General features: G+C 38.2%; 1 protein-coding gene and 1 pseudogene across 2 annotated transcripts in view; one reads left to right on the plus strand and one right to left on the minus strand.

Moving 5' to 3' along the window:
• Positions 1 to 2,480: 2,480 nt before the first annotated feature.
• LOC123805358 lies at positions 2,481 to 4,956 on the minus strand (annotated as a pseudogene).
• Positions 4,773 to 14,854, plus strand: part of TMEM135 (transmembrane protein 135) — a 237,548-nt gene continuing 227,466 nt past the window's right edge. Inside the window, exon 1 of one of the 2 annotated variants that reach the window (XM_045818190.1) lies at positions 4,773 to 5,095. In XM_045818190.1, coding sequence (XP_045674146.1) covers positions 4,955 to 5,095 — 141 coding nt within the window. In that variant the 5' untranslated portion in view covers positions 4,773 to 4,954. The remainder of the gene's footprint in view (positions 5,096 to 14,854) is intronic. The other variant, XM_045818189.1, reaches the window with a different exon arrangement.

The following is a 14,854-nucleotide window of genomic DNA, read 5'->3' on the forward strand; positions in this document are numbered from 1 at the left end:
TTGTTAAATCCTCTGCAGGAGATTCTTTTCCATTGACATGTTCAAAACCAGAAACTTGCAAGGGCAACAATTTTCAGCTTGGCCGATCTTCAAAGCCTTGAATTCAGCCACAAATTGTCAGATTAGTTTCTTTCATTCACTGTGTACCTTCTTTGAAGAACCCTTGCTGCACCTTGCTGATGAACCCTGAAGACTTTTTTATGAAAAGCAGCAAAAATGAAGGTCCAAGAGAATATGTAGTGAAGCTACTATGTAACATCACCCTGAAACTTGATGAGAATCCTTTTTTTAAAAAACAGCCTGTTATGTCTTATAATACGTTACAAAGTAATTACAAATAAGAACTGCTGGTTTTTCTGCAAACTGCTCCATTTTGCAATTTTATTTTCAATCCTAGAGCACAGATCATCTTCCCTGAGAATTTATCAATGCCTTCATGTTCTGGAGTCTTTACAGCAGCAAGAGCAAAAGTATAGAGAAACCTTTAAATTCCTTTGAATCTGAAAGTTTGCCTGAAATTGTCCTTTTGCCATCCAACTTATAATCAATGTCACCTAGCACCTGTGGAAACAATAACTATGTTCTTCTTTTCTCAAATATCTGTAAGCTTCAAGTCTCCATTTAACAGTCGATTAAAAGAAATTGCCTGCTTTCAATTATATTTTTAAAATTTCTTTAGTTACTGGCATTTGCTGTGCCACGTTGTGAACATAATGTTCATTGTTATGTGTGCAAACTGCCTGAGCCATTACATTAAAAAAATAACTGATATCAACTGTGTGAATTGTTTGGTGGTGAAAATGGTGTTCTTTAAGTATTATACATCCTAACATGATAGTTTGTAACTTATGTTTGGCATTTTACTTTATTTTAAACATGTGAGTGGTTTGGGGTTGATGTGTAACACATTTTATTTTTTTCCATTAAAAAATAGGCTCCTTTGAGCATTTTCTTGCAGAACATCAGATTTTCACATATTGGTTATTGAAATTAAGTAGGAAAAGCCTGCATTGCTATTCCTGTAATTTCTGAAGACAAGTTTATGTTGTGTTTCTGATTCATACTTTGCATTGAAGAATTTTTCAAAAATAAGTGCAGTTATTTTTTCCTATCCTACCCTTGTATATTGAGTGTGTTAAGTGGGGAGATAACTTGAACATGAGAGCTGTATTTGGTCCTGAGGAAGCTGCTGGAATTTGAGCAGGATGGGGTAACTGTATGGGACTTTAGGTTGTCCCCCTTGGGAATGGAAGGGTATGTTTATCTGGGGGAAGCAGGATGTGCTCAGATATTTGAGTAACCAGAGGCATAGAACTGTGGAAGACACTGCTAGTTGCCCCCATTATCTATTCTCTTTATTTTGCTGAGTAATAAAACAAAAAGTTAGCAGAATATTTGTCCAACCAATAAAAAAACTACATTTCCCAGCCTCTCTTGCAACCAAGTGTGGCCATTTGACAAAGCTTGGGTCAATGGGACGTAAGGAGAAGTACTTTGCAGAGATCTTCTGGGAAGATTTCTTAAAGAGAGGAAGTATATCTTCTCCCTCTTTTTCTGGTCTTCCTGGCTACCATATGAGTGTCATGGCTCAAGGTGAAGCAGCTGTTTTATAAGCCAGGGTGGAAATCATCGGTAACAGTTAGTAGAGTCTCCTTCAGAAGGAGCCTGGGATCCCTCATGGTTATGGAGTCACTATCTTAGCCTAAGTCAGCTAATATTCACCTGAGAAAAAAAAGAGATTTTATCTCTTTATCACTGTTAGTTTGGGCTTTTCATCTAATGAGTACTCCTCTTTTGTTTCCTTTAAACGACTATCTTGCGTTATCTAATTCAGTACATACTATCTCATATTATTATTGCACCCATCTTACATTATCTTGTTTAGTTTTCTTATTTATTTTCCATATTCCTTCTCTAAGATACTGGTTTTAGGGCATTCAATTAGCTTACCCTTTACAGTATGCTAAGCTATTCACAGTGACAATCTCATTCATTGTAGTGCTTGCTGCAGGGGAGGCATAGAACCAGTTGTTTTGGCTAAAACATGACAGGAAGGCATTCCTTGGGTTTTATGTTAAGGTGACAGGATTAAACAGTCTAATGGCAATTGCTGATAGGCTGCTTAAATGGAGTATTTCCTTCTCTCATTGTTTTGGAAGGGCCTATTGTGAAGGGGGAAAAACAAAACAAAGAGAAAAAAAGAAAAAAGAAAAATACATAGACAGGGGACAACAGTGTGGGGATTGCAGGGAGGCGGAGGAGGGTAGAGGGGGGATAAAAGGAAGGAGGCTTGACTTGGGGTGTTGAACATGCATTACAGTGTACAGATGTGTTGTGGAATTGTGCACCTGAAACCTGCGTAATTTTATTAACCAGTGTCACCACAATAAATTCAATAAAAAGGAAAAATAAAACAAAACAAAACCTAATACTATTCCAATGAACTGAAGCTTCTTGACATCTGGATGGCATTTGTCATTTTATAAGGACTTATCTTCAAGTGAGACTACTACGTGGCCTCCCCCATTTCTCTACAAGTGATGAACATCTTTAATTTCATCCAATCCATATACTTGCCACTCACGCTTAATACCTGCAAGGGTTTTTTTAAATGACATATTGAGAGCTAACACAAATCATCATGCTTTTTAAAGGTGTACTTTCAGAAGCCCAAAATATAAACACCAGGTCTTCCTTCTTAGACTCTTTTGTTTTGTATGTTGCACTTTACAAAGCAAATCAGCAGTCATTCAGAAGCAGTAACTTCACAAGAAACCCCCTATAGTGTCACTCACCAAGATCTACTTTGCTTCCTATATAATTATTTGTCTTGTGTCACTTTGGTCACCACTTAAACAGTAGAGAACTGCTTTCTTTCTTTTTTTGATCTCCTCTCATGTAGAAGGATTTCCTTACTTTCATACTGTGGACCTTGAGAAAGAAGATGCCTACCAAGAAGGACTCTCAGTGGCTTAATTGGACTCAAATGAAAACAAAACAAAACAAAGCTACAGCCATTTATTTCTGCATCGGGGCCTCCCACACAAACTTACACTTCAGGGAGAATCCTGCACTATGGTGCCTGCCTCCTGCACTGAACTTCCTGCCTGCACTGTGCTCCTGTCATCTGAGCCAGCCTTTACAAAGGAGTTTCTGGAATGGTATTTCAACCAGTAGGACTCAGGCTCTCTCTGTCCAACGAGAGCTGTGCGGCTATATCCCCATGTGCATCTTCATCAATCACTGAGAGAGGCTTCATTCTGACTAATCAGAACATTGTCTTTTGGGCCAATTAAACTGTGAAGATTTGGAGTCCTCATTTACATGAGGACAAATCAATCAGGAACCAGGTTTGTGGACTTCTGTGTATGTAAGTCAGCTCCCCTGTGACACTTCATCCAAGAGAGACTAAAGATTGTGCTCCCTAACCCCAGCAGACTAGCACAGCGCAGAACAGTGTAGACCAGAGCAGAGTGGAGATGTCTAGCAGAAAAGGAGTCTGGTCCCAGGGCCACAATGCAGCAGTGCTGTCCATAGGCCATGCTGCTTCATAGTTGAGCTGTAACACTAGTGAGCAGTTTCACAGCTGTGCTGTATCACAACTGAGCTGTTTGCATCAATGAAGTTTCCTTCTTCACCACATCTCAAATTGGGAATTCTTGTTGGTGTTGCATTGACACCAAAGACCATCAGTTGACAATATTATTAAAAACTGGTGACTTCATTACTCATTGTAACTCTGTAATCCATAGTACATTGTCTATGGTTGTAGTGGCAGCTCTGGCTCTGGCTATGTGACACTGGGAGGAGGAGGAGGGATGGGCAGAATCCTTTCTCTTGTTCACATCTGAATCTACAGAGCTTAGAAAAGTTTTTGGAAAATAGTATGTGCTCAGTAAATATTTGTAGAATGAATGAATGAAGACTAGAATAGAATGGGGTTCCTCTAAATGTAGTAAGCTCCTGCTTTAAGAAACTATAAAATTTAGAGTTCCAAGGAATCTGGGAGGTTATTAGAGGTGAGGAAACTGAGGTTTAGAGTGGTTATAGGACTCATAGGCCACACAGATCCCATCTCTCGTCAACTGTTGAACTCATGCCTATGTGAGGCATGAGTTCAATGCCGGTGCTGCCTCTACTGTGTGTACTATTTGGCTGCTGAGCACGTGTGGAGGATGCTATAGACAGTAGTGCTCAGTGTCCCGATGTTTGTATAAGACCTACTACTGCCCTTTTCCCGCACAGGAAGTGTATGAACCTCGAAAATAGATTTTTTTCAAGCCTTTCAGGCCCCATAGAGCTTATTAAATCCAGCAATTGAAAGCAGCGAGGTCATAAACCGAGGCAGCCTTAGCTATTCATTACCTGGCACTCGAGAGAAGGGGAACTGGCCAGAATAGATGCCCAGGCTCTTCCCTGGCAATCATCTTCCTCCACCAGCTCCCAACGAAAACATTTAATCCCTTTTTCCACTGCTCTTAGTTCTACTTGGCCGGGCTTTCAGAGGCCCGTGGCTGTAGAACAATGTGACCCCAGTCACCAACACTGCGCATCCACCCAAACACTCGCTCTCCTGCAGACGGAGGTGCTGAGTCGAACAGTGGCAGGCGCGTCCCGGAGTAGCGTTTTCACACCTTCCGTTCTCGGGGAAGCTAGTGACTCAAAGGGGCGGTGCGCGTCTCTGCTGAGGCAGGCTTGAGGGAGCGCGCATGCTCCGCCTCTCCCCGCCCCCGGTGCGCGCCCCGCCCCCTCGAGCTGCGATACGCCGAGCGCTCAACATCCGAGGACTTCGGCCTAGAGTAACCCCGCTGGGGTGACCTTTCCCCTTCATTCCCCACCTCCAGCGCGCCGCCCCGTGTGCCTGCTGTGGTTGGGCGAGCGCGCTTGTCCCTCCTTCCCACCTCCCTCCCCAACTTCGGCTCACCCCTTTGGGTGCCCCGCACGGCTCTTCGTCATGGCGGCTCTCAGCAAGTCCATCCCTCATAACTGCTACGAGATCGGCCACACTTGGCACCCTTCCTGCGGGGTTTCTTTCGTGCAGATCACTGGGGGCGCCCTGGAGGAGTCCCTGAAGATCTATATCCCCCTGTACTTGGTGAGACCCGTCAGCCCCTCGCCTGGGGCGAGTTTAGTGTGGAGGATGGGCCGGGGGTACAGTCCTATTCCGAGAGGCCTGGGGGGCTCATCCTGTGTCTGTATCTCATTTGGAGGGGTCAGAGTGTTTTTTTTTTTTTTCCTTTTTCCCCCGTGGCGGAGGGTGGTGGGATGGGGAGGTTGCAAGGGGCGGATATCCCAAAACCTACCCCGGACAGGAGAAGAGGGAAGGGAATTAGAGGTTGAGTTGTCATCTAAATGCCTGTAGTTGGGAAGAGGATGGGCTCCCAACGCTGGGATTAAGTTTTGAACACTTAAAGTTGTGGTTACAGGGACCTGGGTTATTTTTGCTCTCTTCTGCCTGGAAATGGAGAGGTCAGCGAAATGGCCCGCAATCTTTCTTCCTATAAATCCCTGGGTACCCCCACCCCCATTTTTTTAAAGGGCAGATTTGACAGCAAGTCCCGGTGACCCCAGATCTTGTCTCATTTTGGAATGACAGGATTGTGGCTTGAAGATTTTGCAAGTTTGTTTTGCAAGTTTACAGAGTAGACACCTGGTTGAGATTTTGCAAGGCGATTTAAAGGGTGGTTCCAGACCTTGAGTAGTGAAGGTGATTAGGAGATCTTACTTCCTGTCATCTAGATCCTTTATTACATGTAGGGTAATCTAAATTTGGAGTTTTTATTTTATTTTATATTTTTAAAAAAGATTTATTTTTTGAGAGAGGAAGGGAGGGATAAAGAGAGAGAAAGTAACATCGATGTGTGAGAGGAAACATCCGTGGGTTGCCTCTCGTGCCCCCAACTGGGGACCTACCCGCAACCCGGGCATGTGCCCTGACCAGGAATCCAACCAGCAACCCCTCTGTTTGTAGGTCTGCGCTCAGTCCATTGAGCCACACCAGCCAGGGCTAAGTTTGGAGTTTTTAATAGGGACTATTTGGAAATATGTGTATGTGTCACTGAGAACTGGTAGGAAGTTTGTACTTAAATACTCCCACCAGCATCTCCCTCGCACCCCCAATAACCTTGTCCTTGATATTAAAGATTTATTACTTTGGTTATTGAAGTTCAGTCTCTTATTTTCTTGCCCAATAGAGTCTGTGTTCTAAGAAGGTAGAGATCATAATTTTTTTTTGTATGTTTCCTGAAAGTGTCATTCAGTATTCAGTGGATGGTCCCTTCTTACTTCTCATTGAGTAATAGTTTGGACATATACCTTATTATGCCTAGAAGTGTGTCATACCCATAATTGTAGTACTTTAACAGTTTATTGATTGTGGAGATAACACAGGAGGTGGTAACTTTCTCTGAGATTGCAGAAGCCAGTTTTATTTTATCGTATAGAGTGATGCTTTTCAAACTTTAATGTGTTAGGAATCCCCTGGGGGATCATGTTAAAATGGGGGTTCTGATTCAGTACATCTGGGTGGGGCCTGAGATTCTGCAGGCCTGACACACTGCTGGGTAGCATTGATGCTGCTGGATTAAGAGCCTCACATTGAATAGTAAGGTTTGAGAGTGGGAGTTGATAATAAACTTATTATTGGAGGTGGAAATTTCTCCCTTGATCTCCAAAGGCAAAGATTCACATTTATCTGCTTTTCCACATGAATTGTGGCCAGTCTGTAGCTCAGTATTTTTGTTCTTAATAGAACATCTACAAGTATTTTTTAGCTCTTGATATGTTCAGTAATACAAAAGGAATTTTTCTGCCCTTACAGGGTTATGATATAGGTAGGGAGAGAGCTTATGCTGTGTAATTTCTCCTTTGAAATTCCATGGTGCTTTTATGGTGCCCCATTCATTCATTTAACAACTGTTAAGTGCTGGACAGTTATCCTATCTACAGCCTAGACAATTTATTGGTCTTTTCCATGACAGGGAAGTTCAGAGAAGCAACAGGCACATCTGTCCTTCTATTCCAACAGTTGAGTTTGGGGCAGGGGTATGTCAGGAAAGGTTTGCCTTGCAAACCCACAACCTAGGTATATGCCCTGACTGGGGATCAAACTCAACATTTTGGTGTATGGATGGTGCTCCAACCAACTGAGCAATCCCGCTAGGGCAGAAGTGGGCTTTTAAAAGGGATTAGTAACTTGTGCATTTGAATCTTGTCTCCACCAATTACTAGCTGTTTGACTTTTTGCATGTTACTTTGTCTTTTTTTGTAAGAATTGAGTGAAATAATGCATTGAAGATTTATCTTATTTTCTGATTCATAACAGGTCTTGAATAATTAGTCATTTTTGCAGGCAATTATTATACCCATGTTTTAGGGCTATTGTGAAGATATAAATGGGATAATAGTGTGTAGGAATAGCAGCTTTCACATAGTAGAGCCCTAATAAAGAGTTGCAATTATTAAAATAGTACATTCATTATAATCAATGTCTCTTGTCTCCTGTTAGAATGGTGTTTGTCTTCAGCACTAGCACAGTGTTTCAGTACATCCTTAGTAAGTGTCTGAATGATTATAAGTATGAATGAATGAACTCATGAATACCTCAGGAATATGGAGACATTCGGTAGGTCTAAGGTAGCACCAGAGAGAATGGAAGGACAGTTTTAGAGGCATTTGACAAGAGGCATTTCACAGAAAGGATGAAAATGACTAGAGACCGACAGTGTTAGGGTCAGTGTGATGATCTGTTTATGCTTCTAGGATTTCAAGTCATTGATGCTGTTGCCATCATTGATAGAAAAGGAGAAGTTTTGAAGGAAAGCTAATTTGGGGGGAAATTTTAATCAAGTGTTTTCCGGACCCCATAAAATGGGTCTTGTATATTTGGTTTTCATTTGAAATATTACTTTATGTTTTGAACTAAACTGATTGCTTTTGTTTCTTTCATATTTCTTCTCTTGTTCAATACATCTGCTGTCATGCTTTTTCATTTGGGTATCTACAACTGTTCTTAGTATTCACCTTATAATGCTTGAGCCATGTTGAAATGTAGATGTATTAATCCTTTTAATAGTGAATCTTTGTGTTTTCACAATTTGTAAAGAACATCAATACTCATCATCAAGTCACTTCATGTATTTTTTTAAAAAGAATCCTACATATGTTGTAATATATGCTGACAATTTATGCATGTACCAGAAATATATTTCAGGAAGTTTCTTGAATGTTAATTATTGCCACACACTTACAATAAGTGGTACCCCTCACCATACACATACATATGAAAGCATTGTTAAAGTGTTTAAATTGTAAGCTGTCACTAAAATTAATGAAAGCATGGTGCCCTCCATAATTCCTGACATGTTTGGAATACATAATTGTCCATGTAGGGGGATTCTGTGCTGTTCAAGTTCTTAGGTGTCTTCTTTAAGAAGGCAAACTTGTTCACTTATCTCAGGTTGTTGTAAGACCTTTCTTTTTTTATAATTTTAGAGGTTTTTTTTCTTAAGATTTTATTTATTTATTCCCAGAGAGGGAAGGGAGGGAGAAAGAGGAAGAGAGAGAGAAACATCAGTGTGCAGTTGCTGGGGGTCATGGCCTGCAACCCAGGCATGTACCCTGACTGGGAATCGAACCTGCAACACTTTGGTTCACAGCCAGCGCTCAATCCACTGAGCTACACCAGCCATGGCTGACCTTTCTTAATTTTGCTATTTTTAGGTGACTTTCTTCAGGATCACCAGATTAAGGTATTGGCATTTACCTTTAGTTAACTCCAAAGGAGAACCTTTTGCACTTTTGGGAAGGAATGAGTTCAAAAGCTGCTTTTTTGTTGCCCTTTAGATGTTTGTTTGTACCCTTCTTTAAAGTATGAAAATGTTTACTTAATATTTATTCCCTTTGAACCTTTTCATCTAACAAATTCGTTAGAATATAGAGGGTCAATTAATCACTTCTAGACTCTGAATAAAATTTAAACAAGAGCTGGAATTTTTCGGATTAAAAAAACAACTTATGGACAATCTTTAGTTGCTAAGGGCTTGAAGACCATTGACTGAAGAAATCAGTTCAGTGATATGGAATGAGCTTATTTTTTTAGTGTTCTCATACAGTTGTATTTTATGGGAAAAATGGTAATTATACAAAATGTCCAGAGCTTAACTACACTTACAAGAGGCTGTTCAGATTTCTGTGCTTCAGTATGGCTTAGGTGGCTGGATTCTGGATTCTGGATTCTGGATTCTGGAATCACATTGCATATGTTAGAATTCTAGCTTACTGCTCACTAGCTGGGTAACCTCAGACAAATTACCTAACTGTTGTAAGCTTCAATTTCTGTGTCTGTAGTATTGGAAGAATGGTAAAATTTCACTCCAGAGGTCCTGGTGAGAATTAAATGAGACTTAATATGTAAAGGGCTTCTGGCATATAGTATGGACTGAGTTTTTAAAGGCAGTAGGTTAGCGGATTTTCTAGAAAAAATGAGAGCAGCAATGAGACTTAATGAAAATTTTTGGTAATAGGCCATTTATTTTTTACGAGAGAGAGGAGAGGAGAGGAGAAGGGAGGGGAGGGGAGGAATTATTAAGGAATACCAACTGCTGAGAATATCAGTCTGGATTACTTGACCTTTGGAGTTCATGGAATTTTTAACTATGTGCTTATCTTCCTGAGATTTTTGCCTGAAGCCTAGTTTAGGGGGCAGAGTTGAGGGACTCTTTTTATCTTTCTTTTCAATGAGTAAATGATGATATTTATGCTATTTGTTATACCTTTGGAGATGTAACAGTCATTTGGTCTTTTTCTTTTAAATGAGCCATTAAATGATGAATTTTCCTCCTCATTAAATGACCTTTTGAGTTTGTTAAACTTATTTTCATATGTGACGTCTTGTTGGTTGTTATTAACCTGAGGAATGCTCATTTTTGGAGTAGAGGGAAAAAAAAGAAAGAAGCAGTTAGAGAGATAGGAAGAGGTTGAGAAGAGAGAGGTGCAGAGGTTTTGAGCAGGAACCGTGGGGAGGCGTTGTCAGTTTAAATGGTGGGAAGAGTGTGGACTTGAATCCTGTCCTGCCACTCATTAACTTTCTAATCTCGAGCAAGGTTCTTAAACGTATGGGAACCTCAGTATCCTCACGTATAAAATGGGGTAAAATACCTATCTCATGCCTTTTAAAATATAAATCAGCTCTTGTTATTCTTCTGCTCAGAGCCCTCAGTGTCTTTCCATCCCAGTAAAATGTGCAAGTCTGTACCATGTTGCTCAGGGCCTTATGTGATCTGGCTCTTGCTGGTTGGATTGCATTTCATACCATTTTCACTTTCCCTTATTCACTTCCGATAGATATAATCATGCTATTTTATATATTTTGTAATCTAAATTTTGTTATTTAGAACAGAGCTCTTGATTTCTGGGAAGTATCTTAAGTGGGACAACAAATTGTCAAAAAAATGAAGATTTCTAAGGAGTGAATGACTAGAGAAAAAAATCTTGCTTTATATTTGTGCATAAACAATATACATATAAGTAATTGCTCTTATTGATTGTGAAAGAAAACCTGGACTGAAAGTCTGGAGCGTAAACTTATGTTCTGTAAGTCTATCTGTGTAAGCTTTGCTACTGATAAAATGTGATAAGACTTTTATAATTGAGTTGTAATTTGTTCATCAAATATTTATTGAATATCTACCAGGCATTGTGTTAGGTGATAATTGGGACAGGAGAGTTAATTGAAGTGATTGCTTAACAAAGAACTGAATGAAAAGTTTTGGAAAGTCTTTTCAAAATGTTTTGGTACAATTTCTTGTATTACTTATATAGTATAGTGAATGTAAAATATGTTTACATCCCAAGAACTATAATAGGCACATAGTAATTCATAATATTAATTCATAGTAATTCATAATTCACTTAGAAGAATTTGATAAATGAGTGTTTTAAAAATTTTATTTATTTATTTAATGTATATTTTAATTGCATTTATTTGGATGACATTGGATAATTAGGAGTCTTAAAATATTTTATCATAACATAGTATTTGTATTAAAGATTTCTTTGAATCTCTGTAGGTCAAACTTTTAAATTGTTTTTTGATCAATTACCAATTTTAACTTTCTACTAATTGATCTCTTCTAAAAGAGTGTTGTGATTTAAGATATTTTTGTGTATTTTTTCCTTCATGGTTAATATGAGATAAATCTGTTTTATTTTGGGAAACTAGGAGTATAGTTAATGAGTACTTATTAATTAACCTTATTAGTTATTTAAGTTAGTATTATAAATTGATATTCCAAATCATAGATGAGGCTCTCATAATTATACTCAAGGAGAATCAGTAATTGAAGTGAATGAATACAGGTTTTAAGTAATTTTGCTTTCAACAGCATTGAAAACATTCAGTACAATGAATTTATGTGTGAGAAAAAGGGATGAACAGAAGGAAGAATGCTAGATCAAGTGCCATCAGATTAGAACAGGTTCCTTGGTAAGAATGCTGAATTTACAGTGCTTTTCATCTTATTACCATTTATTTTGTACAGTCTGTTGACTCATTACATGTCAGGTTGCTTTAGTTTCTTGATTCTGACTAGATATTTGGGGTTTGGATTGTCATTAGTCCAGTTCAGGAATTGTTTTGAATGATTCTGTGTCTGTTGGCAGTGACAGAGGGAGCCTTGTTCTGATCGTTCTTGATTTCTAAACCTTGAGGTAAATAGACCTGTATTTCAGAAACTCTCAAGCCCAGCAGACATTGAATTAGTCAGGATCAGACTGAATTTTGGATTGTGCCCGCAGCTCCATTTTGGAGCACAGAGAATGTTACTGTAACTGTTTAATCTACATTTCCTCTCATTCTCTCTTTTCTACCCTCATTTCATTCTCTAAAAATTACAGATTGCCTATAATGTCAGAACTTCGGGGGCAGGGAACGAGATATATGTGGACATTACAGTTAAGGGGGGAGATAACTTAGAAGAATTGTACAAAAAATTTCAACTGTGGTAAGTGCTATTAAAAAGTACAGGGTGTTATACTAGAGAGTGGTACAAGAGGACCCATTCTAGTGTGGTGGGTTTGGGAAGGCTTTCCCAAAGAAGTGACGTAGTGAGTATATGCGTATATATCACGTGAATCTTTATTAGGCCATTAGTTTATAGAAAGAGAGGTCATTTGATGCTTTCTTAAATCCAATACCCTGGCCAAGGATATGATTTCTTCCCTTTAGACTTTGGGCTCTGCTTGAACTTGAGGCCAATGGTGGTAATTAAACATCTCAGACCATACAAATACTCTGATTAACAGATCAGAGTATTTGTTAATCAGAGTATTATACTCAAGGAGAATCAGTAATTGAAGTGAATGAATACAGGTTTTAAGTAATTTTGCTTTCAACAGCATTGAAAACATTCAGTACAATGAATTTATGTGTGAGAAAAAGGGATGAACAGAAGGAAGAATGCTAGATCAAGTGCCATCAGATTAGAACAGGTTCCTTGGTAAGAATGCTGAATTTGCAGTGCTTTTCATCTTACTACCATTTATTTTGTACAGTCTGTTGACTCATTACATGTCAGGTTGCTTCTCTGACAGGTTCTACTTCTCTGAAATTGAACCTGTATTCTAATAAACTGTATATTTTCAATGACAATAGTCAGAAAATTTTAGTTAAAAACATTAGAAAAACTGTTTTAACAACCTCTTTTTATTTTCAGCCTGAAGGTAAGGTTGTTTTAGACAAAACTGTGAGGTCTGAGTAGATAAGCATCTTTATAAAGTTTTCTTTTTTCTTATGGTTAATTTTGTGGTTTAAATTTTCTTCTGGTTTAGTTAGATGGTAAGGGTTATCCTCATCAAGAAATAGTAAGGGTTATCCCCATCAAAAATATATTTATCAAATAGTTGATGGGCTAATTTTCAGACTTGAGTATGAGTGAGTTTTAGCAAATGTGTGAGTACAAGTGCAGTTTAAACCTTTGGAGAATGGTTTGTCTTCTGTTAATGGAATTTTATGTATCAACAAATGATGAGGTAGTTTGGTATCTTTTACTCAGCATAGTTCCCTGATTTCTGCAATCTCTTCTCTTGCTCAAATTGTCTCTACTTCTATGGCTTGAATTCTTAGTTTGCTTGAGTTCTGTTTTGAGGATTCATTTCAGTACACCCATGTTCTTATTGGAGACACTGGAATATTTATTTGTGCATACCTTCTATTTTTCATATGAATGAAGTTCTTCATTAAGAAGTATATTAGAATTTTTCTTCATTAACTAAGGTATTTCATATTAGAGCTCATGATATGTAAGTATGCAGAAGATGGCAGGGTATAAAAATGTTTTGATTTAAGATTGTTGTATTTAATGGTGAGTGATACCAATAAGTTGAAATAACAGTTGCATGTTTTCAAGTCTGTCCCTACCTTGCCAAAATTATTAATATTACTTAGTTCAGAACATGGCTATAATATATACAGGGCTCAATCTGAGTCTTGTTCTTGATCACATTTTATCTCAATATTATATCTAAAGTATATTTTCGGGTTTATCTTTAAAGCCTAAGTCAAATTCCACATAAATGTGAAAGTGGCCCTTTCAGAGAGTAAGACTTGATTTGATGGTCATCACTAAAACATTTGTATGATTTTTATTATAGGGAGGCCTTATAGTAAGTAACTAAGAAAAACCTTTGAAGATTTGCTTATATTTACTTGTATATATTATTAATGCAGTTGCCCTAGGGTTTTTTTTTTTTTTAATAAGCTGGTTGTATATCATGAGGCAGCACGGTGGTAGTGTATTGGATATAAGTTATAAGATTTGAATTTTTTGTTTTGTTCTAAAATTTATAGTATGACCCTCAATGTCCTCATCTATAAATTGATGAAAATCCTACTTTAAGTACTTCATTACTGAAGAGGCAATACTTTCTAACTCAGTTTATGAAGCCACATTACCCTGATACCAAAACCTGACAAGGACAGTGCACACACACGCAAATAAAGTTGCAGACCAATATCTCTGATAAAAGTAGATGCAAAAATCCTGAATGAAAATACAGCAAATCGAATACAATACATTCAAATGATAACACGTCATGATCAAGTGGGTTGTATTCCAGGGGTGCAGGGATGGTTCATCATACACAACTTGATCAGTGTGGTACACCACATTAACAAAATGCAGCATAAAATTGTATGATCATATCAATAGATGGAACAAAGCGTTTGACAAGTTACAACATCCTTTTATGATTGAATCACTCAGTAAAATGGGTATAGAAGGCAAGTACCTCAACACAGTAAAGGGCAGATATGACAAATGCTCAGCTAATACATTCAAGAGTGGAAACTGAAAGCTTTTCCTCTGAGATCTGGAGTAAGACAAGGGTGCCTACTCTCACCACTAGTATTTAACACAGTATTGGAAGTCCTACCCAGAGCAATCAGGCAAGAGAAAGAAATAAAAGGTATCCAGATTGATAATGCAGAAAGATTACCACTTTTTGCAGATGACATGATTTTTTTATACAGAAAATCCTAAAGACTCCACCAAAACCCCATTAGAAACAATAAGCAAATACAGTAAGTTTGCTGGATACAAAATCAATGTACAAAATTCTGTTGCGTTCCTATATACTAAAAATGAAGTTTCAGAAAAAAATGAACTCCCCCCCCACCCAATTCCATTTGCAATTGCAACAAAAAGAATAAAATACCTAGGAATAAGCTTAACAAAGAAGGGGAAGAACCTATACACTGAAAACTATAAGAATTAGTGAGTGAAATTCAAGAAGACACAAAGAATTGGAAAGATATTCTGTGTTCATGGACTGAAAGAAACAACATGGTTAAAAATGA

The sequence above is a fragment of the Phyllostomus hastatus genome, unplaced genomic scaffold (assembly GCF_019186645.2).
Source record: "Phyllostomus hastatus isolate PE091 unplaced genomic scaffold, TTU_PhHast_1.1 phas_scaffold_317, whole genome shotgun sequence".
NCBI lineage: Eukaryota > Metazoa > Chordata > Mammalia > Chiroptera > Phyllostomidae > Phyllostomus > Phyllostomus hastatus.